This window comes from Magallana gigas, chromosome 9 (assembly GCF_963853765.1).
Source record: "Magallana gigas chromosome 9, xbMagGiga1.1, whole genome shotgun sequence".
In the NCBI taxonomy this organism is placed as follows: Eukaryota; Metazoa; Mollusca; class Bivalvia; order Ostreida; family Ostreidae; genus Magallana; species Magallana gigas.
The window spans coordinates 3,843,803-3,870,665 of record NC_088861.1 but is presented as its reverse complement, the minus strand read 5'-3'; the positions used below and the strand labels follow the sequence as shown (position 1 = coordinate 3,870,665).

The following is a 26,863-nucleotide window of genomic DNA, read 5'->3' as shown; positions in this document are numbered from 1 at the left end:
AATCTTCCCTATTTGGAATCGAGATAAATATTTAATGTGTTGCAAGCCAATTGTGAGGAAAGTACTGTCCAATATTACTAAGGGTCCAAACATGATTCATCGTTCAGAAATGATATCACTATCATAATGTCTCGTTTCATTTTATTTTTATTCCCTCAAATAGCTACTATAAATCGCCTCATGTATTGATTTTCATTCATAGAAGGACATTGATTTTCATTTAGCGACATGCTTTCGGGAATGTAATATGTTTTATCCCTTAGAGCCCTCGGGAAAAGGCTGAAAAGCCCTGTAGAAACTGTGTTTGCCGATGGGGAACTAAGTGGGGAATGTGATATTTCTTGTTAGGAATACTGTTGTTAAGGAGTGTGGCCATCAAACTGTCAATTTCGTGTAAGGGATAATATGTCTTCAGAAGCAACATTATTAAAACTCAACAAACTTTATTACAAATCATACGAACGCAGGTCAATATTAACATCTTTCATGGAGATTTATAAAAAGCAACAAGCTACATATATAAATAAACAATAAACATATAATTTCATAAATAGGAGGAATGGATGAAATGGCATTTAAAAATTGAAACATTTGGCTTTCATAGCATTGAAAAAGAATTCTCATACATTCATAGCTTTCAACTTGCAAAACAACTTTTTCGAAATAGCTGCACATTCTTTACGGAAAGCTTGGCTAGTAAAACTGTATATCAACGGATTAATTGCACTGGATAAGAGATAAGACCGGAGAAAAAGTTGGTAGAAATTTTTCTGCAAGTCGCTCTGCTTGTCGTAAAAATCCTTGTCTGTGTACCGTATTATGACAATAACACAGTACGGTACAAAAGTTAACACATACGCCAACGTCACAGTGAAAAGCATGAATGTAGTTCTTCCGGTATGATACGTACGTCCGTACCGACAAACCTCACTTGGAAGAGTCTGGGAGGATATGAATGACGCTTGGCGCGAAACACTCCTCGGTTTCAACAACGTGTTTCTGGGGGATTTTTTAGCATCGGCTAACCCAACGTGAAGAACGTTACACTCTGGCAAGCTGGCAGACCGCTTACGGTGTTCGGAGTTTATCAAGCTGTTCTGTACTTCGTTAATTTTGGATAATGTTCGGCAAGAATTTTCGTGTCTCATTCCATTGACTTTAGCAGGCAAGGAGTCCACGGATCTGTTCATACTGTATTTGTTATTCTTCAGAGTATTGTACGACTTTTCACTAGAGAAACTCTCCTGCCTCACCAACCTAGCACAGAATTTGCTGCCTTTCCCCGCATTTAACGGGATGCTGTCCTCCTCCATATTAGTTGTACTAGAGTATGAACAGAGACTTGGCCTCCGTTTGAAGGTTATCACAGTGCTCCAACTACGTTTTGGACTCAGACTGCCGAACTGTCGTCTGCGGTATATCCTCATACCAATCATGGCATACAGCACGATAAACATTATGTCGATTATCACATTCGAACATAAGAGATACATGCCGTATAAAAACGGATAGATGGCATTCTCGCCCTCGCGGAAATCATCATCGATGAGACAGGTCTTTAAGGAAAACTGGCCATTTTGAATTGTCTGAGTTCCGTATAACAGAACACTTGGCCAGCATGTCAATGCAGCCAAGATTATGGACAACACAACCACAAATTTGGCTCGCGAAACGCTGAAAGGCTTCGTTTTGAACGTACACCAAATTCCAATGAATCTGTCAATGGCTATTCCTATGAGAACAATGGAAGAGGCAGCATTCATGAAGAACGTCACAAACCTGGAGCTTTTGCACAAGGCGGGGTAATCAAAAGACATGTAGTTGGTCAACAGAAACAGCTCGGTGGGAAGAGAGACAACGTTATTTAATAAGTCGAACCACGAGAGAGCCAGCACAAACAGCGTCGACGGTTTTCGTCTCCGCCGCCATTTTTTGGTGTACACGTGACACACAAGACAATTACCGGGGACTCCAATAAGAATTAGGACTACGACGTAAACTAAGGACGGAATAAGATGGCGGCTGAACAGATCGGCCGAAATTCTTTGTCTTGATTCTTCTGCCAAGAACTGCGTCCCATCCGTTGTAGAGGTGTTCATGATGGGTGTGTTGCTTCTATAGTCAAAGGTCTGAAGCTTCACCACAGACTGTCATCATATCTGAAAGACAAACAACCATATGTTTTCAAACACAATGACTGCAATATTTATTTATTACAACTGATTAGTATCTGGCCTCTCATACACCTATGTACAAACAATCCTTTAATTGTGAGGATAGACTTCCAATCTATTACTGTAAATGCTACTACCTACAAATACTTTCATCGAGCTTCAATTTCATTCGCGGATTGTCATATACTTTACTCCCCCATAACTGCAATGACATTATCATTATGTGACCTACTGTTTCGACGTCATCGTCAGACATACATGTATGACAATGCCACCGAAGTATAATATCCTGTGTAGGAAGACATCGAGTTGATGCCCATGAGTTTATCCGTGGGTTTGAAAGCAATTTGGCTAATAATATTACAAATGATGAAAAAAAAAATCATAATAATCATACCGTCGACCAAATAATTGAAATATAATACCCCGGGAGACACAAACATCACACAACACACAGAAACCTAACTGTAGTCATAAGAATAACGTCCAAGGACATTGATCCACTATTGTACAAAGCAAGTGCTCCCCTCAGATAGTCCATTTGAAAGCTTTAAAGTTTGACCTGGATAGATCAAGCCAATAATCGGATTAGCGCAGTTCAAATCGAAGCTTTTTCAATAGTGTACAGACGTTAAATCGTAAAATCAACAGCCAATGAACATTAATATTTAATCCGAAGCACTCAAGTTCTCCACTCTCACAAGGTTTGGTAAAGTAAAGAAAAAACCCAGACCAAGGTCATCTCATTGGAATAATTTAATCACTACATTCAGCAAAAGCTGAACGATTTCCGGTTTGTTAACAAATGGGTATAATTGAATATTCGACCTCTTTGAATTAGTACATGTAAAACAGACAATCAGGATTGCACGTACGTTTCTGTGCTCTTGTAAATGCTATAGAACCAATTGAAAGTTAATGCAGTATATTTACTTGCAGTTCACAACATTAAAGAAAATCATGACGTATTTACGTATTTTATATTTTCGTTTGTTCTAGATAAAACACATTAAAAATGTTCTTAAATATCGGCAGTTGCCAAACTTTTGAAGTTAGAAAAGAAAGCAATCATTAACATATTTTAGTCTCCAATTCCAGATACATGTTTCTGGTCTGGATAACCAAAAGTACCTTCTTACAGTAAGGCAAAGATCATTTATTCAATAAAGTAATTAGTGAACTAGATAATCGGCTAGACGTCCAGTGATCACCTAGATCATAATCAAGTTTGATCGTGACATATTGCTTGGGTCGAGTTCTTCACGACAAAATGACCCTTTGTAAAGACTGAGGTCCTCAATGCTCGTATATTACCCACCGATTGATTTTGCAAACGCCGCAGACTTTTTTTCTTTCCGTTGCCAGGAATCAAATGTCATGCCTACTTCTCTTAATTGGTTAATTAATGAATGAAGCATACTGGACGACGGCGAAAAATGGATGATTGATTTTTTTTTCTCAAGGAAATTGAATGTAAAGTCATTAAATTGACTGACATCTGCAGTGCAAATCAATTAATTAGATTATTAGAAACGAGGTGTGATGAAGACGGCTCTTTGGAATTAAGGCAAATGTACACAATCGCACCTCCTTGGGCCTTCACGACAAATATGATCATATGTGTACAAATTAAAATTAGAACATCAGCTTTTCAAACTGGCGGAGACATAAACACTCATATGCTTCCATATAACCCCCTATCCCCTTTTTCAACAAAATTTAGAAACGTACGAATCCAGGAACATTTATTACATTTCATCATTATCATATCAATGTGGTCGGAAATGACTTTCATTAAATCTACTAAAAACAAGACAATATGCTAGAATATTCGGTTGAGATATTTCAGCTTAAAAATTCTTTACAATAACCCTTCAAAAGAATATATTAATAGTTAGTCACTTTTTATTTGCGAAGAGTATATCTCGCGAGTGCCGCAGCGAAATTTTCTCCCACGGAAATATATGTAGAAAATATTTCAAACTTTAATGTTACAAAACAGAACTATATAGAACCATTTTACTAAGAGCTTGGACTATGGGGAGTTATGTCAAACAGCAATGTGACGTTAGCATGTCTATTTCATTGCTGGCCACTCTGCCATGGCTCTTTGAAATCAACTAGATTTGTTTGGCTTTTGAGTTAAGTCTACGCAATCGGTGCACATTTCGTTTGAAACAGCGTCATTTTGAACTTCTTTTGACGCAAGAAATGGATAGCTACGTCCTACTGAAAGTCCAAGGTCTTGTTAAAATGGCTCTATTTTTCAGATAAGTTTTTATCTTTTGACTGTAACTATTGTATCATTGATCTTTTAAGAATTCAAAATAGCAAGAATTCACCATGCAACGATTCTTAAGTCAGTATCTCTAGACTTATTTTTAATCATGTACGTATCTTCTGAATCCGTGCGTGCACGGGTAAATGCCTTTCAGTAAGTTTATGAAAACGACACCTATTCTAACGACGAGGGAAAAAAATTAATAGTGGGGGGATAGGATACCTTGGTGATAGACGTGATAATCAGGGAGAGGAAATGACATTGTGGACACGGCGGCACGAACGACCACTCACGGCCTACGATCGTTGAACTGCGTATTGGTGTGAAATGAGAGGAATGAATGAAATATTAGCAAGTCAACCGGTTATATAAGTTTAGGGTAATCATTTGCCAACGAAAAACGTGTTCGAAGGGTGTCAGTTTTAATCAAAAGATGTGCAACCCTAGATGATGCAATTTTCTTGTTCACCGGTTTGTAATTTCTTGACCTAATTTTTCTTAATCATTTAAAGGATGTTCTTAAAATTATAGAGAGAGAGAGAGAGAGAGAGAGAGAGAGAGAGAGAGAGAGAGAGAATACTATGAAGTCTTTAAGGTTTAAAATAGTAAGGTATATTACAGACACTTAAAATTGTAATGACAAACAATTGTGAATAAATAAATCCAGATGCACGTTCTTTAAATAAACGGGAGATGGAGTAAGTACGGATGCGTTATTCTATAGCATCTACGCACAGACATGTCCTGAGTATCAGGCTCAAGTTGTTTTGTCTCGTTTGTAGTAAAAAATGAATTGCAACAATGATAAGCGCACACAGAGAGAGAGAGAGAGAGAGAGAGAGAGAGAGAGAGAGAGCAAGTTCAGAGTTGTACAGGTTTTTTTAAAAAAAAAGTCCTACATCTATAACTGGCTTGACAAGATTTAAAGTTTGTCCCCATGGTCCACAGCTTCAATTAAGTTGATTTACTGGGATGAATAAAGACCCGGGGCCCAATGTGAATTAATTGCAAGAGTGATTTGGAGAGAGAGAGAGAGAGTCTTGTTTTAACCTCGAACCCTCCTTTAATTTTTTTTTTGAAAAACGGAGTCAAGGGATGAAATTTTGACAATAATTGCTTTGACAATATCATTTTTTAAAAACCCGCTTGTACTCTCAGAACATGTATTACCCTTTCTGTCCAGTTTAACTACTTTGATTTTCTACAAGATAGATACAGGAGGGCTTGTACAAAGAAATCACATGAGCAAATTGTACCAACAAAATAAAGACAGATAAAATGAAAGGAAAACAGAGACATATTGCTTACCGAACCGGGTTTTAATCCCTAAACTATTTTTTCTTGAATATTATTCCTCTAAAATGGTGTCAACGGACTGAAGTTCGTCATTTGGATATCTATCAAGAATGGACGAAAACATTATTCTTCCTATAAAGAGAATTATTTTCGTAACACTATCTGTCCTGCTTGTCTAGATTTAACGTATGCTTCCATTGCCTTAAATGAGCCTGGGATTTACTCAGATGTTAAGTCCCCCCTTAACATTAACAGGACGAACGCAATCAATATTAGCAGTGTTGGCTGAATGAGAAGGACGCCATCATAACGAAAAGGTTGTCAAAAACGGGCGAAGCCACTATGCATCTACAGAGACAACTCTATCGAAAATCCAGGAATGGATGACAATTTTTAATTATAATAATCGTCCGTGAGGTAATGTTGATACGGCCCCCATGAATTGTTGGGTTGTTAGACACTTTGACCGGACTTACATAGATTGGACTGTGGGTTGTGTACAGTATACAAAATGAATACATATTCCCGTGAGTATGATAATCCCCGCCAACAAAAATGTCAACCACATGGATTAATCCGAATAAAAAGCATACACACAGGGGCGTAAGGGATACTTAGAATGCCAGAAATGATCCATTGCTGGTACTGAATAGGAAATTTGAAAATTAAAAGAAAATATAGTGCACATCTTTGTACATGTATTATTTGAAAAAATAATTACATCGAAATATTGGCGGCATAAAAACAGTGCGGTTAAACAAATCTGAAATCGTATTTTCTACCAATTAGCACTTGTCTCTAAAATATTAACTTATTCACTCAAATGAATTGTACTGGAATGAAGAATTGTTAAAGAATCGTTGTGCTCAATTAATACTCAGACAATTTTTCACGACTTAACTAAGGTATGAGCACGGATAAAACAATTTCACCACGATGGCGAGGTTTTTGCGGAAGGCCCTGGGAAATCTCCTAAAATCATTCGTAATACATCAATTTTAACAAACGAAGCTGATATAACGAATTGATTATGTGTCCCGCAAAGTTAGTTTAAGAAATATTTTATTCAAATACATATTAAGTGAACATAAATTAAACAGCAGAAGTTGAGACATTACAAATTTCCATAAAAATTTATACTTTTCATTAGAAGCTGTTTTTTGGTATATGGTATGTACTCCTTATCGAAATATTACATACGGTGTATAACGTATCAAGTTAGTATCGAATTCGAATTTTTAATCACTTAAATATTTTCTGAGGATTTTCAATAGTTTTTAATTTGGAAACATGTACTATGTACATGTACCGTATATTTTGCATTTCCCGTTTTTTTCTACACATTTGTTATACGAATGTAAAGAATTACTTACGTAGCTAGCAAAGTGAATTCATAGAGATGCAGGCATTAGCTATAACTGGGTTTATATTGTATTTAACGAATATCGTCTTGTACAGATTTCTGATTGCAATAATTTGATTAGTGCAACGCCATTTAAGAATATAAATAGAAAAGGTTGCAAAGTTATCTGTATAACAAATCTTCCCAGCCCAGAAAAGCTCTTATTACAAATATACGTAGTTGATATTTGTAACATATGCGAAAAACTTCGACGCTTTTAATCGATTAGTCGAATGAATCAATTCAGTTTATCTGTAAAACATTGAGCTTCTACTGCTGAAAACTCCTTTTGTGTTGTACTTAAACTCTGACAACTACGATGTTGACGTGCAAATGAGTTGTCGATTTAGGACATCGTTCTTGAACTTCATGAATATCTAGAATATCAAAGGTTATTTTGAGAGAGAGAGAGAGAGAGAGAGAGAGAGAGAGAGAGAGAGAGAGAGAGAGAGAGAGGGTGGGTGGGATGAGATGCACAACCTTTATGTACAATGCACGCAAGAGATAATTAGAGAAGAATGGAGGGAGAAAGAGAGATTATGCCTGAGAAAATAGTTACACGGATAAGTAATAATTAAGAGATATGAAGTCATAATTCTTTTTAAATCAATAAATGAATAAGAACAAATAACCATATATACTGAATAAATATGAAAGAAAAGCAGTCGGAAGAGTGACTTCGATATTCTGAGATTCTGAACAAATGATTTTTGTTCACTCCAAAGACTCCATCGCACTAAGCACGGGTACAAAAGTCAAAGGCCTGTACTATTGATAAGGAACTCTAATTAACGGCTTTATTGATCGCTTTTACTTTCATTTGGATCTGCTTCATAGTTTTAGAATGATCACTAATTGGTTTTACGGACTTCCTTCCATTTCTTTTTGACTGCTTGCATTCATGCATAGGCATGCTTATAGAGCCTAGGCATCCTGAAGGAACAAAATTGTGCACAAAGTTAATTAAAGAGGCTAAAAAACCATGAAAGCCATTTGTGAAAGTGTAGCTATTCATATTGGCTTTTCCCCTCTTCTTTTGCACTCGTCTTATTCTCCGTCAATCGTCGTAATGCAGACAAATGGCCATTTCTTAAGCTGCAAACGTCGTTCAACTACTGTCCTCAAAACACCAAAACATCCTTCTCTTTTACGTCATCAAAACCCAATATTCTTAAATTCAATTCATTCTTTAGAACTTGCAGTAGTTTAAGAATTATCGCATATACATGTACACAATTCACGTAATTAAATAACCCATTTCCGCATTAAACCATCTTAAAAAGTTAAATGTACACAAACTAAAAAAAATGTAGCACATCAATAGTGTGTATATATGATAGAGCCTTAGGAACTCTTGTTATTCTAGTTTACAGATTCATTATATCTGTGTTCTAAAATAAAATAAAAACCCACCAAAATAGTTTGATTTAATGTAAAATGTCAACGTCAAAATTATCGTATGAAATCCTTTACTGTTTAAAAAAGCTAAAATTCAAGAATTTTAGGGGAAGGAAAAGACAAGAAATTTCTTTAAAAAAAAAAAGAACTTACTAAGACTTTGCAGCAAATGCATCTTCATTTTAACATCACCACGTTGAATTCACATTGAGGAGATGTATATACACAATACTGAAGCACTAGAATTATCGTGAAAGAGGAAACAACTTACTTTATACACCATTAACATTCTCCGCCAAACTTCAAGAGAACTGTATCACCTTCCAAAGAACGAGTAAAAAAGAGAACCTGTTTGTTATTTCTTTTCGGATCCAATCGTTAAAAAATCGATTTGATTTAGTGCTTTTCAAATATTAAACAATGGAATCCTTTTGTGAAGGAGCGAAACGCCGTCACGATCCGAACGCACCCTCCTCAGCCCGACAAGAGACTTCATGCATAATAAACGAAATTATGAGTACTCTTTGAGATCAAGTACATGTACATGTAAACTACAAATATGGCAAACAATAGAAGCATATAGAAAATTATGCAAGAACGATTTTTTCTTTCCTTTTAAAGTTAACCTCTCTCTCTCTCTCTCTCTCTCTCTCTCTCTCTCTCTCTCTCTCTCTCCATTTTTTAAGTATTTCAACATCCGGTAGCTTGATAGTATACATAATTAACAGTGATCTACTGGCTAAGAGGACAAAGCATATTTATTGTCCCCCTCGACAGCAAACAATTATTTCCCCCGGCTTCGACTCGGTAATGGGCTGCTATATATCTTGGGACAATTCACGTGCTATTGTCCTCAAACATGTAGCCAAGCAGTAGATATTGTCATTGTATTGTACTTTAAATCGAGTATGTTCATTGAAAAAAAGTCAAATTCCTTTTTAACACACTCTCTCGCTCTCTCTCTCTCTCTCTCTCTCTCTCTCTCTCTCTCTCTCTCTCTCCACACCTTTATTTTACAGCATTTGACATATTTAGACTAAAAAGACATTTCCGCAAGAAAATCTGATGAATGTGATAATATTAGTTCAACAGATTTTATCTTCATTTCAAAATATTTGATCAGCTTAGTTTAGTTATTCTAAAAGCACAATGCCCGTGTTTAAACACCCACTAACGCACAAACATTTCGATAAAAATGAATTAAAATAGCAACGACTTGAGCATGTCTCTGTGGATCGTGATTTAAAAAAACCGGTGAAATAATTGAATGTTCGATCAGTTACACCCACTCGTACCCCTCCCCCCCCCCCCCATCCCTCTCCGAACATGCATCTTTGATATGTTGCAATTGATTGTCTAGCCAAAATGATCGAAATTATATCACATTTTGCTATTAAATAGGAACAAATCACTGAATACAAAATATAACACAAATATAAGAATGGCTTTTTGTGTTTAAAAAAAAACAAATCAAATAGATTACTGTAAAATAACTCTGGGCGTTGCTTTTCGGGGGTGTGGCTTCTTGGAAAAATTGGGAAATTTGTTTTCGTTCCAGACAAAAATAATTTTCAGAGAATTCTTACAGTGTACCTTGTTCTTGTGTATTTAAAAAAAAAGAAACTGGGATCTATGTTCTATTTAATCTAATAAATAAATCTAGAAATATTGAAATGAGTTTTAGTAAGTATTCTTTTTCGACCAATCAATATCCCTACATTTACATGTGAATGCACATTGAACCGTTTCGTATTGCAGACGATATGTCGTTGGTTCTATACATATATGAATACTTTGATATTGTAGCTGTCATAGCTATACATATCGGCAGATCTTATCCTAATGGATATTTAGTTCTAGGGATACGTAATGTCGTAAATAAATTGTTATTAGTGTCCATCAATTTCTGTTCCTCCGTTAACTCAGATAGACAGAATTCCGTTGGACTACGTTAGATTAGATGCAATATTTATTAACTAACCAGGGACCATTAACACGATACGCCTGAGTATATTGTCCTGATCAGCTTGTATATCTATTTTGAAAGATTGAGGTGGTATTTTTGGTCGGGGCGTGATCAAATCCAATAAAGCCCCAAGGGCTTTATGATAGATTTGATCACGCCCCGACCGAAATTATCACCTAATAATATTCAAAGAATGATTCCTTATTACTTATATTTATATAATTTTTAGCCATCGTACGATTAAATATTTAAATATAAATAAGCATACCCTGCTGGGGCCTCAATTTGGCGTCATTTGTATTATGGGTTATATAGTACAAAATCGATACGTAGTGTTATCACAGGCAAAGACACTGGAAAATGTAAATTTATGGAAATATAAAGATAGATAGATATTAAAGCAGTTTCTATTTCAATGTTAATAGTAATGCATTGATAAGCTGCGATATCAACGGTCGATTTTGTATAATTGCTCTCTCTCTCTTTCTTTCTCTCTCTCTTTCTTTCTTCTCTCTCTCTCTCTCTCTCTCTCTCTCTCTCTCTCTCTCTCTCTCTCTCTTCTTTATAAATCGTCAAGATATATATTAACACAATCCTGACAGCCATATATTGATCCATGAGGGATGATGCAGCAGACGATATAAAAAAAATACACGTGTAGACACAGTAAACACAGTATGGATTTAAATTATGAATATTGTTTAAATCATTGAATACTAAGTATTGCATTATTATCGGACACATTTACATTTTGTGTTACAGGTTTCAATGAGAAATACATGTACACTATATAATGCAACTATACACTTCCTGTTACCCCCCCCCCTCCCCATTCCCCAACAACCCATCTCTCCCCTAAAAAAGATAAATTGATAAAAACGGCATACTAGTATCTAATACATGTACTTTTTAGTAAATTAAGTGTAGGCCTGAATTTCGTCACAGATTTCTGGCTACAATAAAGTAGAAAAGTCCTCCGAGATGTATAGTGACACTGCGACATTCCTTTTTTTTTCTCCCCGGGGAAAGGGGGGGTGGATAACATTAATCTGACAATTTCCACTAAATCTTCCAGGAGCTGTCCCAATAATACGACAAGGTGGCGATTCTTTCTGTGAAATTCGTCTCGATAGTTTCACGAATGTGTTTAGTCATGCGAAGATGCGCGCAAATTCGTGACGGCGTTTTGACTCATCAATACATATCCCCTTTCAGTAAATGACATGTTCTTACGATATATGGGGAAGACGTGTTTGAACAAAGCTGATTACAGAGCAAATACTGGGATGATCAACTCTTATAAATGAAGGTGTTATTTTGGGGCTAGCTGCTGTATGAATGCTGAGTATTAAATGCCCATTTCGCATTTGCTTTGTCCCTACTAGATAAATATTACATCATCAGTTGTGTACTAATTCTCTACAATTATAGCAGTATGTTATCAATTTATGTTTCTCCACCGTTTTGTGTAACCTAACATTTATTTATCGCAGTTTAAGCAAATACACAAAAGGAACGTTTTCCGATATTTTGTTGAAATTTAAGTCTTGGGTGGTTGTAATAATAAATCAAAGTACTGAAGTACTGACGGGAGTTGATTTTATCGATAATTTTTTATATTAAAATCAGTTTATCTTGCATGGCAATTAGTTTCTAGTTTGTATTTGAATTACGCACTTTTTTATAATATGAATTTTTAGACTTTTCCGACAAGAATTTCGAGAAATCCCATATGAATCATGTTGTGTAATATTTAAAGATAGATTTCAACTACTAGTATGTATTAGTTATCAAAACGATTCTAAAAATTGTATGGATCCAAGCACTATTGATATCGAACTCTAGTCTCGTTTAACTAGACGCTCGGCTGTCTCCGTTAATATCCGACAAGCAAGAGAGCCCCCTCTCTACTTGTCGCAGATTTACGGAGACAGCCGAGCGTCTGGTTGAACGAGACTATATTAACTCTGGCATAGGAATACATGAGACTACAAAAATATTTAAATTGTTCGCAGTATATAAAATTTGACTATTTTCAATGTGTTTATAGATAAGTTTCCTTGAAAAACAATGCTTCAGCATACATTACATCGAATTTTTTCTATTACTTTCAAGAACTTAGTCTTGTCAGCGGTGATAATTTGTGCTTAGGTCCAAACACTGTTTCACTTTCGGTTTGCCAGAGTAACTGAATAGGAAAGTTGATTGGAATCACCTCCCAAAAAGCATATCATAAACGGAGACAGAATTAATTATGACACAAATAATCTAATTCCATCGCTTTATTAGCAAAGTGGACTTTTATAAACTAATATTTCACTCAAATGAAGATAATACAATCCCAAATTCCACATAATAATTGATCTACATGTAGCAGTGCTATCATTATCAGTTATATTTAAGCCCCACCCCCCCCCCCCACCCCCGCCCACACCATTTAACTTCACACTAATATTAATTGCACGTCATCTCCCCCCCCCCCCCCCCCCCACTCTCCAGTCCTCACCCATTGACCAACATTGTTCGTTTAAAAATCGCAACAACAATAATGGTCATGTTTCAGTTACATACCAATCAATTTATTTTTACACTGTTATGACTCACTGCTTGACATTTTAAGGACATGCTCAGCCTGTATTAGTCTTAATATTGATTAGCAAATCTGAAATGATGCAATGTCTAATTATAACAACTCATAAAAATATCCTTAGTAATTTTCATGAATCATAACGCATTTCTCATATCCATAAATAGTCAATTCCAATGCTGTCGTAGACGTGAAGTTACTATTACTACATGTAATATCATAACATCATGTAGATTTACATGTTTTCATTTGCAAAGCAGATAAAGCCATTTTAACAAGACCTTGGACTTTTAGTAGGACCTCGCTATCTATTTCCTGCGTCAAAACATGTTAAAAATGACGCGGTTTCAAACGAAATATGCACCGATTGTGTAGTCTTAGCTCAAAAGCCAGACAAATCTTGTTGTTTTCAAAGAGCCATGGCTGAGTGGCCAACAATGAAATAGACAGGCTTACGTCACATCGCTGTTTGACACAACTACCCCAAGTCCAAGCTCTTGTTAAAGTGGTTCTATTAAAAAGACAAACCTGTTGCGAATATATAGAACGTCATTCCTTCAATGACTTCCGATCCATAACTAGCCATTTCCCAGTCGCATTGGCGATAACATAAGTTGCCGTAAACTTTTAACTTTTTCTTTATTTAGCTTAAGGCACTAAATCGATACCAACTTCACTTAATTCGCTCTAATACAATAATTTTGGGTCGATGTTATGACACTTCATTTATTTATCGCCTGTAATTGAGTAACAATGATTTGGGTTTCAAAGCATCTATTTCAAGATATCAAATAGCTTCCCGAATAAAATTCAATTTATTCGAGAGATCATAACCTTCTCATACGCAAATATTTTGATTGTACATTTTTCTTGCAGATGTTAAAGAGCTGTGGGCGAAATTTCATATTCGCCGTTCAAGTCTAGAAGAAAGGCTTTCACCATAAGCAGAAAAGGGGTGGTGTTTCTAAGAAATCGAATAAATGTATAAATGATTACTATATACCTATATTATTATGCATTCAAAAATAAATGGTCTAAGTCACCTGTTCGGATTTTAAAGAATAAATTAAAAAGAATAATTATCTTTCATTAGTTTTCTGTAAGGGGTATCCATCGCGTTTAACAGACCTAGATTAATGGCATGGATTTAAACATGTTTAAGATATGCTACTCCATTAAAATGTTAATGGGATTCAGCGTCTATAGATTGCACTGAGTGTGGTTTTTTATACCGTAGAGTGTACAGGCATGAACATTAAATTCAATCTCGGGACACACGCACATGATTCAATTCATATGAAACAAGTATTCAGAGGCTAATGAGTAAATATCAGAATATGAGTAACTTACGTCCCTGAAAGTGCTGAATAGGTCTTAGGTAAAAACAATTCGATGAATCTTTTTTTTTTCAAGAACAAATTCGTTAGTTACATGCAGTTAGTTAAAACTAAACAAAAATGAATCGTTTAAAATTAATTTTTTCATCACCTGTTACTCAATTTAAAAAAAAACATCATTTTTAACTTGCATGATCTGTAGTTTCTCAACCTGAGGTTACACAGCAAGTTTTAAATGAATCCAACAAACCATAACTGTTACAGAAAGAGAAGAAATCTGGAAAACGAAGTTCGGGCAGAATGACTGACATACAGTGATATTGATAAAGCCCCTCCGGTTTTCCGGTACAGGGCTAATAGGTATCTAAAGCTTACCGTGGGTTTGTAATTGTATGCAACCAAATAGTAAGGCCTTTATCGGCCCCGAAACACATTGCGTGTCTACTCACAGTCACTGAATCAAATCAAGGTCAGTGTGGAAAGTGTAACATATAATTGCGTTAAGACTGAATTACAAGTAAAACATTTTCCAAGTATCAAAATTAAGACTAATTATCCTATATATTATAATGCAGAAGCTGAAATAAAAAGGAAATAACTTAAAACTGGTTTACGTATTTTTCCTCATCACGCACATGGCACTATTGGCGAATGATATTATTAATAAGAGTGTGGGGGAAATGCTACAGAATTCCACACGTTCATGTTTTCTACCAAAACTTGTCATGCCATTTATTTATAGTACTTCACGATTCTCTAGTTCATCGAGTCGACATTGGTTTGATTACACCTACATCATATGTTGCATCGCAAAACACGACTTTATTCATTATTGCAGCGAAGACCCCCCCCCCCCCCTTACACACATGTACACAGACCTCTATTTTTGTAACCCCATCCCATTTCCAGATCAACACGCACAATTATATTACACAGGCCAGTAATATCAAATCAATACAAGTTAGATAAACTATAGAAAGAGAAGAAAAAAAGTAAATTAAATATATCTCGTCTTACCAAGTTTTCCTCCCGAAGACTTCCGGTAAAGTAAACCAGCACTGTTGACAAAATTACGCAACGAGTCTCCAGGACGGGAATTTACGGGCTGTCAATTTCAGTTCCGCTTTGTGTCGTCACATGGCAAACACTCCCACGTATTTCATTCATAAATCACACCTGGATACTAGGCTTCGTGTACACAATCAAATCGTCTCAGGTAACTAAATTTTAACAGCATTTTTGTTATCATCCCAGATAATAAACCCGTAGCACCCACAAAGGACATATCGAGTTGATTTTATTCAATTTGGGCATTTATAACTATCATCCCGTGCCCTGTGGAATTTTGCTGATTTTTTTTTATATGGCCAAGTTTTTTTCTTACATCCGTACCGAGTTATGTCGTCATACAGGAGACCCTTTGTGTGTTTAATTACTCACTGTTAATCAAGTTGAAGTGCAGACAGCGATTAGTGAAAGCAGACACCTTTATTTAATGATCGTGAAACGTTATTTTCAGCAATGACATGTCCCGTGCAATGTTGACATTAAAAAAGACCCTTTATTGCGTGACAACTAAACAAAAAGACACACAACTCTCTTATTTCTGTTGAATGAATTATTTTTTACGGATATTTTTTATAGAAAACTCTACAGTTAGTTATCCTCGCATGTTATAGCGATATCTTATATCTCCATTTCCCCTTTCATAGTTTGTATAGTTGTTAACTTACATATTGATCGAGTGTATCCTTAGCTTTCAGATCGAGATATCGTGAAGATAGAACCATTTTAACAAGACATTGGACTTTCAGTAGGACGTAGCTATCTATTTCATGCGTCAAAACAAGTTAAAAATGACGCGTTTCAAGCGCAATATACACCGATTGCGAAGTCTTAGCTCAAAAGCAAGGCAAATCTTGCTGATTTCACAGAGCCATGGCCGAGTGGCCAGCAAAGAAATAGACAGGCCTACGTCACATTGCTGTTCGACACTACTCAAAGTCCAAGCTCTTGTTAAAATGGTTCTAATACTTCTGGTTCATGCTTAACGTCATCCATGACCACGCATAAGTTTCGAGGAATTAAGCGATTTTGAAAAAAAAATACTAGTATTTATAAATTGGTTCAATTAGTCTGGATCTCATATGGGAATGCATTGTAGACCGTTCATAATGACTGCATTACTGGGTCCTGATAAGAACCTACGCCTTTAAGACCGAATGCAGAAATTCCAATTATTCATAAACCAACTATTATAAGGTTTCCAATCAATAGGCCAGTAAAATATCTTACAGTAAGATGCCTGATGCTTTTTGAAATTTTTAGATCTGAATGGTACCCTAGTCGAAAATTGAGGTTTTTTTTTTTTTAAATAATGGCAAAAGGGAATTGATAGCTATGATACCCAAGATGATTTTGAGTTTATAGTTACATGACATTGATGTATTCTTTTAAGCAAGTCTGACCTCTTAAGTAATAATACTGGTTTTCTTTTTCTATCCTTGGTTTCCACGTTAACATTATTGAGCGTTTTATTTAAATTTGATGTGTGGTATTTAAGAAATAAACAGCAATTAAATATGCTCACCGGGATATGAAATTGGTTGGTCACGTGATAAAATCCTGCGAAGCCTGAAGGGCTTCTTAAATGCCGAGATTTGATCACACCAGGTTCATATCCCGGTGAACTTTTTAACATTGCTGTTTATCACTTAAATTTACGTTTGGAAAAGACAATTTTTTCAGATTTGTTTAGATAATTATCTAGATTTGATGTTTACAATAATCTAAGCGACAAGCGATAACCGCGTGCTATGATCATTTTGACGCCATGGAAAAGTTCTATAATTATAGAAGTGAATGAACCATTTCAAAAGTAACTGTTGTTTAAGCGAATTAATTGAACTTGAATGAATATCAGTGTATTTCTGATCTGACTGGGAAAAAATTGGAAAGTACAGCAGATATGTTTTTTTTAAAAGTACATGTGTATAAATGTAATATTTATCACTTGTTACAAATGAAACACTTCAGTTTGATTTGTTTATTACCATATACCGGTAACATGCTTTGTTAACCAGTTCACAGTACCGTTGCGAAATCGTGATGCTGAAACTGCAGGAAAAATCAGCCTTTTCCTTTTGTTCTGTCAAAATTCAATATTATCGAATTTCTTCTCACCTAATTTAGGATTTTTTTTAATCCAGGTAATTGTGCGTCACCATATTTTAATTTTAAATAAATTAATTAATCATTTTGAAAACTCTATGAAACTTAGAAACCTTCGATTCATGATTAAATATTATGACTGTTAAGAACATGAACAATGAATTAATTGTCACATGATGCATTCGAGAGTATTGTAATAATCCGGATCCTGTTTCAATGACATTTTTAAAGGTAAATAAGGTGTCACCTACTCAACAAATCGGTCAAAAGTTTTGTAACTTCACTGGATCTTTTGATGCCACTTTTCGAATAATTCAGCTATTCTATTCGGACAATATCTATTTTTTTCTTCCCATAACAGTAAATCTGTATATCCGCCTCATTTTTTAGCCGGGCTCTGCTGAAAGCAGAGTTCTGGCTATAGGCAGGCAAATCGCCAATGTTTACTATAAATAGCACAACTTCAAAAGTAAACAAAAAACCAAACAGCGTCAAAGTAAAAGCTTCCTCTATACCAAATAGTTACACAAAGAGCCACGTTTTGTCAAAAGTGTTGGCATTTTGTTTCTTCTTTTTTTTTATTTCGAGAGAATTGTCTTTCTTTTTTAATTTTCCCATTATTAACGTGTTTTGAAAACAAGACTATGCATTTTGGACACATACAATGCGCATGAATTTCCATGAACTACTTTGCCGCGCGTTGAAGAAATGAGGATTGAATAAATAATGCTTGCTGCAAAGTTAAAGGCAGCAACTGTTGAACTTTTTTCTACTAGACAGACATATTTTTGTTTATAGCCGCTTACAAAATTTGGTCGCTCTCTGACGCTTTGCCGACATTAAAAGCATGAGAGAGAGAAAGAGAGAGAGAGAGAGAGAGAGAGAGAGAGAGATTTTCAGTCTTTACTACACAATATGCATAATTATTAATTAAAGACACGCCAAAAGAGCCCGCCTTTCAGTACTTCAGTACTTTGATTCACATTGGTTTTAGTATTTGTTTTGAACAAGCGCTCACATTGGTCGTTTTTTTTCCTTGTTTAAAAACGTAAGCGAAGAAAACTAATAGTTTCTTCATGATGAAATGAATTCATGCATACTTTGGGGTTTAAATTTAATGACATTCAATATTATAGAATATAAGATTTTGAAAAATAAGACATTAACTGCATTGTACTTCACATTAAAAAAACATTACTTCTCTATGCGTCGATTTTCATAGTAATAGTATAATAATTACTTTGCATCAATTATTCACAACGTCTATCCCACATTCCACATTTACTCTCAATTAATTTTAATTTTTCACTATGCCCTATCAAGTGCAAAATTGCAAGTACACGGTACATATATGATAACTCTTAAAGCAATTATTACGTACACTTCAACTTGGGCATATTGTAACATGCCATTTTTAATGTAAAAAGAATAATTATTCATCGTGACAACAACAACAAAAAACCTCAAAAATTGATTTCTTACGAAAAACATTAATTGTAGACGTTCACAACCTATTATAGATCAAACACTAAATGAAATCGAAAGTTTGTTGAGAAAAATAATCATTTGTGATTAGCGGCCTCTCGGTATATTGCACTACATAAGTACGCATCCCTATATAAAAGAAAACATTCTCGAACGCACAAATATGCACCAATCAATGTCCATGTTTCCATGTTCTCCAAACAACAAGAATTTTTAACGACCTTATGTTCTACGTCACAAGTTTCCAAATCCTATTGACCGATTAAATATTATGTGGTTTCTTTCTAGTACGATCCTTGAAACTTGGTTTTTCCGAAAATCTGATTAAGCCACTGTAATAAAAAATCACGTTGTTTGTTTTTAATGTGATGCACTAATGCATTTACTATGTATTGTTAGTCATAGTAGATTTTGTGAATGATTGAACAATTTTTTTTTTCTTTTTGTTAAGTGTAATCGATAACAATAATTGAAAAATGATCAAGAACGCCCACAGCTCTACATACCAGTAACTACCGTGATAGATTCTATCTATGGGACTTTTGAATTGTACGCCAAAATTTGACACTGGTCCTTATCGATGTAACACATCATAAGTATACACAATACAATAGAGAGAGAGAGAGAGAGAGAGAGAGAGAGAGAGAGAGAGAGAGAGAGAGAGAGAGTAATTTTGGACTATCTTTCTAACAATAAACAAAACAAAATACATGTAGTCTAAACCGACTTATTAATCAGTTAATTACATATGTGATTAAAAGGAAGATGTATGACAACAATTTAGAATCTATATCATGTACAATGTATACCGGACGTTTCTTCAAAAACAATACCGTAAATATTTCTGGGTGCGTTGGACTTATATCAATATCAGTGACCCTGGAAGCAAACGAGCATGAAAGTAATTTGAATTACGCTGTTTATATAGGGGAATCCTATATAAGGGTGTCATTTTTCAAGTTACAAAAAAAATTCAGTCTAAATATTTGAGAGTCCAGTAACGTTTTCTGAAATACAACCAGGTTTTTCAATTCTTTTTTCACGCCCGGGTCTGTATTTTTTTTATTTATTTTTTTTGTGGTTAATTTATTGAATACAATAGTCTCAGTTTACAAAGTTTTATAGTCAATCTGACATACCAATAAGAAAAATAATACTATCTACAAAATAAATTTCTGACCTATCAAGGACACAATGGTGCTACAAATAGAGAATTGTTGAATACAAGTGCTTTCTCTTAAAATACCCCAAAGATGCTTAATTGGTAAACAACTTACATGAAATGTTTTATATTTTTATGAATAATAATTTTGTAAAGGAATATCAGCAATGGAAGTGGAGCAATTATCATATTTATATCTTTTGACTATTTTGGGGTAAGAGTGTAAGTTTATCCTGACAAGGCAAAAGTTATCCCGCTTTAGTTATAGTACTCTGATAAACACAGCCATGACGTTTTCCATAGTATTAATTGATAAATGATTTTTTTATTGTAACATTGAAGAAAATTACTCATTTTGGACCAAATGGGTATGGAGAGAGAGAGAGAGAGAGAGAGAGAGAGAGAGAGAGAGAGAGAGAGAGAGAGATATTACCGAACTAATCAACTGAAGAAACCTACCTCTTCCTCCATAACAGGATCTGGATCAGCAGTATTCAGCAGATCTCCAACCTGTCTGTATAAAGGGGAGGCTATGGCACTTATTGTATTGATGCCGTGAAGGTAACAGTCCAGATTATAGGTTACAAACATGGACCCCGAATGTTTACTGAATCTCTCGTGCGGCACACCTACAGCTGAACTGCCCGTATAGACTCATGAATTAAATCTCTATGGCTATCACCTATGTATACGCAACCCATTATTATATAATACATACTCTATTATACTTAGTCATGTTCACACGAATATGCATGTGCTGTTTATGCACTATAATTTAGAATCAATTGACACTATTGACGGTGTATACATGCAACTGGTGTGATGTTGATGTTATTCAATCAATACCTGGACTTGAAGTTTTCCATGTTTACATACTTCCCAGCTGATGGAGTGTAATTGCCTTAAAATGTGGTTATTTTTTTTTTTTAGCTTTTCATTTCACAAATTGTTTGTTGTTGTATTTTTAGCTAGTGCATTTGTTCAAAATTACTATGCATTGCACTTCTTATTACAGAAGGATGATGTACTATCTAGCTAGGATAATTAAACAAGGTATCTCAGCCACGTATACTAGTGTATGATAACTATTTCGAAAGGAGAAGCAGTATGTTTAAGCGTTCAATATATTGAATGTTTTGAACTGATTTAATTCAAAAGATACTAGCTTTCGTTATTTATTCAAATACAGGGCTGTAAAATATTGACAGCACTGTAAATATAATCTACATGTATACTATGACTACAGTAGTATTTGAATAAACTAAAACTAAATAGATTCCAACACCATTGTAAAATGTTTATTGTTTGAGGACCACCCCTTTTCACGAACGTGTTTTTCTTCATGTAACATTAATTTGTCTTTTTATGGATGAAATGAACTACGCAATAGTCAATTTATCAAGAAAAGATATGTCAAAAAATAAGTTAAATATTAGACTAAGATGAATTAAAATCGTATAGTACCAACAATTTACAATCACATATTTTCTCAAACTCAATGCATATAAAGCTACATGTATTTCCACAACTATTCAGATTCGTTCAAATTGGAATAACTAGCTACTGTTCGATGCCCCTTATATGATTTTATATGATATCAAGCATAACTTCTTTTACAATAATATACATTCATGAAGATAGATATAAATATCATAGGAGACAGACGTATAGCAGCTGCTATAAAATTCAAATTAAGAACATGTTCATATGCAATCTCTTTCTAAAAATATTTACATGGAATAAAAACACAATAGTTAATAAGATTGATTTGCGTGCTTTATGTTTTACAAAAAATACTTTACTGGTTAACTTCATTTGATAACCAAAAAAGTTCGTATTTTAAAGATATAACATGAATAGATATAGATACGCTATCAGCAGAGATCTGGAATTTAATCTTATCTTAAGTATTTAAGATAAAGTGTCCACTACAGCCGAATGTGGTCATTAGCGTCAGTACTGGTCAGTAGCTATAGACTGTCCTTCAATGATGTTTTACTTCACAGTAACTGCTATAATAACCCAGTTATTCCATTGTGTATTGTGCCAAAGTCAGTATATGTCTGTGCATTCAGCTGCTGGAACTATCATTGGATTAGTAAAAACGTCCACGTTTAATTCAACAACATACCGCATAAATACATTTCTTGGGGCTCCGTACGCCGAACCACCCGTGGGAAGCCTTCGCTTTTCAAAACCAGTCAAAAAAGCTCGATTTTCAACTCCGTTTTCTGCTGACCAATATGGACCTTCATGTCCACAAAACACACAGTTTTTCCCGGGAACACCGTTCATTTCGGAGGACTGTTTATCCCTGAACGTATACGCATCTGCAACAGCACACGCCACCGGTAATCTACCAGACATGGTTTGGTTCCACGGAGGAACGTTTGCCATAGGATCGTCCAGTTTTTTTCGATGCTAGCAATCTTTCCGGATTTGGAAACGTCGTGGTAGTGACCGCCAACTACAGACTGGGTCTGATTGGATTTTTAGCGACCGATGATGACACATCGAAAGGAAACTATGGACTGTGGGACCAACATATGGTGATCCAGTGGGTCCATGATAACATTGCCTCCTTTGGAGGAGATCCACATCGAGTTACATTATTTGGAGAATCTGCAGGTGGTGCAAGCTCTTTTTTATCAAGCCATGTATCCGCCGAATAAAGGATTAATACACAGAATTATCTCTGAAAGTGGCACAGCTACATGTATATGTCCCTGGGCCTACGGAGAAAAAGCTACTGTCGGAAGATTTGCGAAATTACTCGGATTAAAACTAAACTGCTCCATAGCGACCAACTCGGAGCTCCTGTCATGCCTAAGAACAAAACCTTATGAAGACTTGATTTCCAACGCTCAAGTTGGTACACAAGAAGATGAAATACACTGTCCGGAATGGACTCCCGTTGTAGACAACGAATTCATCAAGATGCTACCCCCGGACAATTATTTGTACCCAGAAATCATGTATGCTGATGTGAGAGATGCTCTCGCCGACCTCGACCTATTGCTTGGCGTGAATGATGGCGATGGTGGGTTCATAACTATGGTTTCTCTTCTTCCATTTGTGCACAGTAAAGTTACACCCTCGTACCCTGCTATTGACGTTGTCAACAATTACGTCACTAACTCAATGCTTACGGATAGGTTTGGTATAACTATCGATTCTCTTGCTGATGTCATGTCATTTGTTAACACAAACTGGTCAACAAGTGAGACAAATGACACATATCGTCAAAAACTTCTAGACATGACCACAGATTACCAGTTCTTCATTCCGGCCTACAATTCGGCACAGGCTCTAGATAAATTGCAGGCACCGGAGCGACATACATACAATTATCTTTTCACACATCGATTTCCCTTTGGACGACCCATTCCATGGGTTCCTGGGGCTGCTCATGGTGATGAATTAGCTTACGTAGTTGGGTTTCCTTCCAGCATGCAAACAGGACCTAGTTTCCAGAACACACTTCCATCGGAGGAAGTCTTCCTTGCAGAGACAATCATGACGTACTGGACTAATTTTGCAAAGACGGGGTAGGTGCTACTAATAGAATCATTCAATATATACTCGTGTAGGAGAGTGAAATTCTACCTCGGGGCCAAGATTGCCTCGTCCTAGACCGTGAATCTTGGCCCCGAGGTGAAATTTCACAATCCCACACGAGTATATATTGCATGATTATTTTTCTTGCATTATTTTACATTAAAAAACCATGTCTGACAACTTTCTGTTATGGCGTTAAAAAGATTACTTTCGGTTTATCCCTCCGCGTGCTTCAAATAGTGCACGTGAGAACATACGACAGTTTTATTAATAAAAATATGATAAATTTTAATTAACGAAGCAAAACAATTCCTTAATAAATAATCTCAATCAATCATTTGGATTTCCATGCAGCAGAAAATGTTTGTTAACCTTTTAAAGCGGCGTAGTAATACACAGTGTAAGACAGACTAATCTCACACTGCTGTCTCACACTGGACAAACCGATCTCACACCGGTGATAATGCAAAAAATGTATATCACATGTCTTTTGTCACAGAACATTTATTTTTTCTTTAAATATGAAGTGATGTAAATGCATTTCTTTTGTAGGGATCCAAACAAACCTGCCGCTGTTCCATTGGTTTGGCCAAAATTTGACAATCACTCGGAATATCACTTGACTCTCAACACAAAACTATCAATACAAAACAAAATGTTAGCGACTCGCACAGCATTTTGGACAGAGCTAGCACTCAAAGAGCTTAAAGATGTGCATGATTTTCACACACAGGCTATAAACTCAATTACACCTAAATATGCATGGGGTTAATCAAATGAGTTGACAATTTTTCATCTTGGCAAACTTTTACCGATGTTGTTTATTTTTAATTACTTTGTATGTGCATGTATCCACAGCCTTTCCAATTAAGTGCTTTTGCAACAGAAAGACACAACGAAAAGATGTATACCCGTATTATAAATGCATAAAAACATGGTTATCATGTATTTTTAAGATCCTTTAGTGCTGGAATTTCATATTTTACATTGAAATATTTTTACAATGACGATGATACAGTCGCTGGATGTTTAAGACTTAAAAAAAATCTAACACAACCGTTGCAATATTACATTCAAAAGGGGGCATTGCTAATTTTTTATCACCTTTGGACAATCAATGAATGTATTTTATTAAATCTGTGAGATATTTGAACAAGTATTCCTTTTAAAGGAATGATCGGCAATAATGATATATTGATAGCTAGAAGCAATCAACATGATCAGTTTAATGTAAACTAATTTAAAAAAGTACTGTATATTTACAAAATATAGAATATTTTGAATCTGTATACCGTAATTTCATCATATGATTGTAAACCGTCAACAAATTTTATTTCGAAATAAATTTGGGGAAAGTTTGTAAACTCCTTGTCTAGTTTTATATTTTTAACGTAATTATTAAATGTTAATGTATCTTCTTCTTCTTTAGAATACTGAGTAGGGCTCTTCAAGGAGCATTAATACGTATAGAAAAAATGAGTTCTATTAAAATAATTTAATGCGACTGAAAAACATTGAATGCCATCATAACTTGCTATTGAGGTCGCATTATAACGTAACCTTGTTTATAAATCAAGCCGTCTTCCTAGCTTCTATTATGCAACATCAATAGATCGAGGTCAGTTTATGGATCATCTTCTTATGATTGAGGTCAGTTCATCGAGGTCAACTGCATTACTGAATGAATCTTTCGATCGAAATTCTTACGCGTGAGACAAAATGTGCATTCTTGAATTAAAAGGTCTAACTGTAGTTTATGTATGTTTGCATCTCTTAAGGTTGATGAATTTAAATAAAACTGAGTAAAATGTTACATAACTAGTAAACCAGCCTTCAAGTTTTTATAAGAACTACTTATGCAAGCGGAATGGGTGCGCACGTGGAAGCATTTGCCGGATGCCTCATATGGACACAATAGTGAAGGCGATCACAAAAATTTATCGCTCTGATATGAAAATTTGATATTTGTCCTTGCGTCTGCTTAATACATTGACAGATTTGAAAACATGTTTAATTTCTTGGAGGAGGAGGGGGAGGGAGTGTTTATAAATGTAGGACTGTTTTTTGACGCAAGGTTTCCTATGGTTTCCAGTGCATTGGTCCTAGATAACCTTTGAGGTCTGACAACCTCCGAAGCATTTACTAAAAATGGCAAAGAGCAAAGAGGTATAGCGCCTTTCCCATCATTTTGTCTAGACATGTTTTAATATGAAGGGACTGTACCTTTTACTAAATATAGATAGATGTACATGTAGCAATATTATTTTTGAAACCTGGATACTAACCTCTGATACGTCATCCAGGAATCCTACATCGATAAATGAATATAAAGATCTCTGTGTCTAGTCATTTGACATTTTAAATCATAATTACTTCCAGCAAAATGAAATGTATCTAGTAGGTGTAAAAAGAGTGCATTGTTATTAAAGAATATATACTGGATTTATTTAGACTCAACATTATTTTTTTTATAATATTTATAATTAGATTTTTATACAGATAACAATAATTCATAAACTAGATGCTGTCATTAGACAGTAATACCCGCACCAAGTGTTTGCCCCTAAATAACACTGTTTTGTACCAGTTAAATTGAAAATGAAGGCCACATGCAAACTCCGGTAATACATTTGAAAATTATAATTTTCATAACTAAAGGATGAGATCCCTTCCCATATGATAATACACATGAGCAGCACTTTATGTGCAATTTGGGGTTGAACTGTTTGCAGTGAATTTTCAGTTAATCAATATACAAACAAAATTAAAAATTAAATTATGCCCCCTCCCCGTGGCGGTTGCCGGTTTTAGATTTGCTTCTGTGTGCATACATATGTACATCACCGTGTGCACAGATTTAGAGAAGGGGTGGGAGTGAGGGGTCCAGACCCCCCCCCCCCCCCCCCATGAACATTCATTTATATCAATTGTAAAATTACCAAAAATACACCTTGGACCCCAATGCCCTTACAGACATGTAAACGCTCTAACCCACTGCGCTTTAATGTTAGGTAACATTATTTAGGGGGTAAATATTTAATTAATA

General features: G+C 35.3%; 3 protein-coding genes across 8 annotated transcripts in view; 1 reads left to right on the top strand and 2 right to left on the bottom strand.

Moving 5' to 3' along the window:
- LOC105332964 (serine-threonine kinase receptor-associated protein) overlaps positions 1-17,724 on the bottom strand; it is a 182,838-nt gene extending 165,114 nt beyond the window's left edge. The window contains exon 1 of the mRNA XM_034476938.2: positions 17,721-17,724. The gene's annotated coding sequence lies outside the window, so the exon portion shown is untranslated. The remainder of the gene's footprint in view (positions 1-17,720) is intronic.
- LOC105346611 (5-hydroxytryptamine receptor) lies at positions 424-20,858 on the bottom strand. Of its 6 annotated transcripts, none has more exons than XM_011455304.4 (2): positions 20,719-20,858; positions 424-2,159 (listed from the first exon to the last, which is right to left on the bottom strand). In XM_011455304.4, the coding sequence occupies exon 2, from the start codon at positions 2,097-2,099 to the stop codon at positions 621-623; it is 1,479 nt and encodes a 492-aa protein (XP_011453606.2). In that variant the 5' UTR covers positions 2,100-2,159; positions 20,719-20,858; the 3' UTR covers positions 424-620. The 6 variants fall into 6 exon arrangements, with proteins under 6 accessions (XP_011453606.2, XP_034332812.1, XP_065927249.1 ...); XM_034476921.2 differs by lacking the exon at positions 20,719-20,858 and adding an exon at positions 15,459-15,596; XM_066071177.1 differs by lacking the exon at positions 20,719-20,858 and adding an exon at positions 13,633-13,838.
- Positions 20,859-20,991: 133 nt separating this feature from the next.
- On the top strand, positions 20,992-24,857 carry LOC136271334 (acylcarnitine hydrolase-like). The gene is given in 3 exon segments (XM_066071178.1): positions 20,992-22,662; positions 22,664-23,807; positions 24,370-24,857. Coding segments are annotated over 2 exon segments (612 nt in total). The 5' UTR covers positions 20,992-22,318; the 3' UTR covers positions 22,932-23,807; positions 24,370-24,857.
- The last annotated feature ends 2,006 nt before the right edge of the window (positions 24,858-26,863 follow it).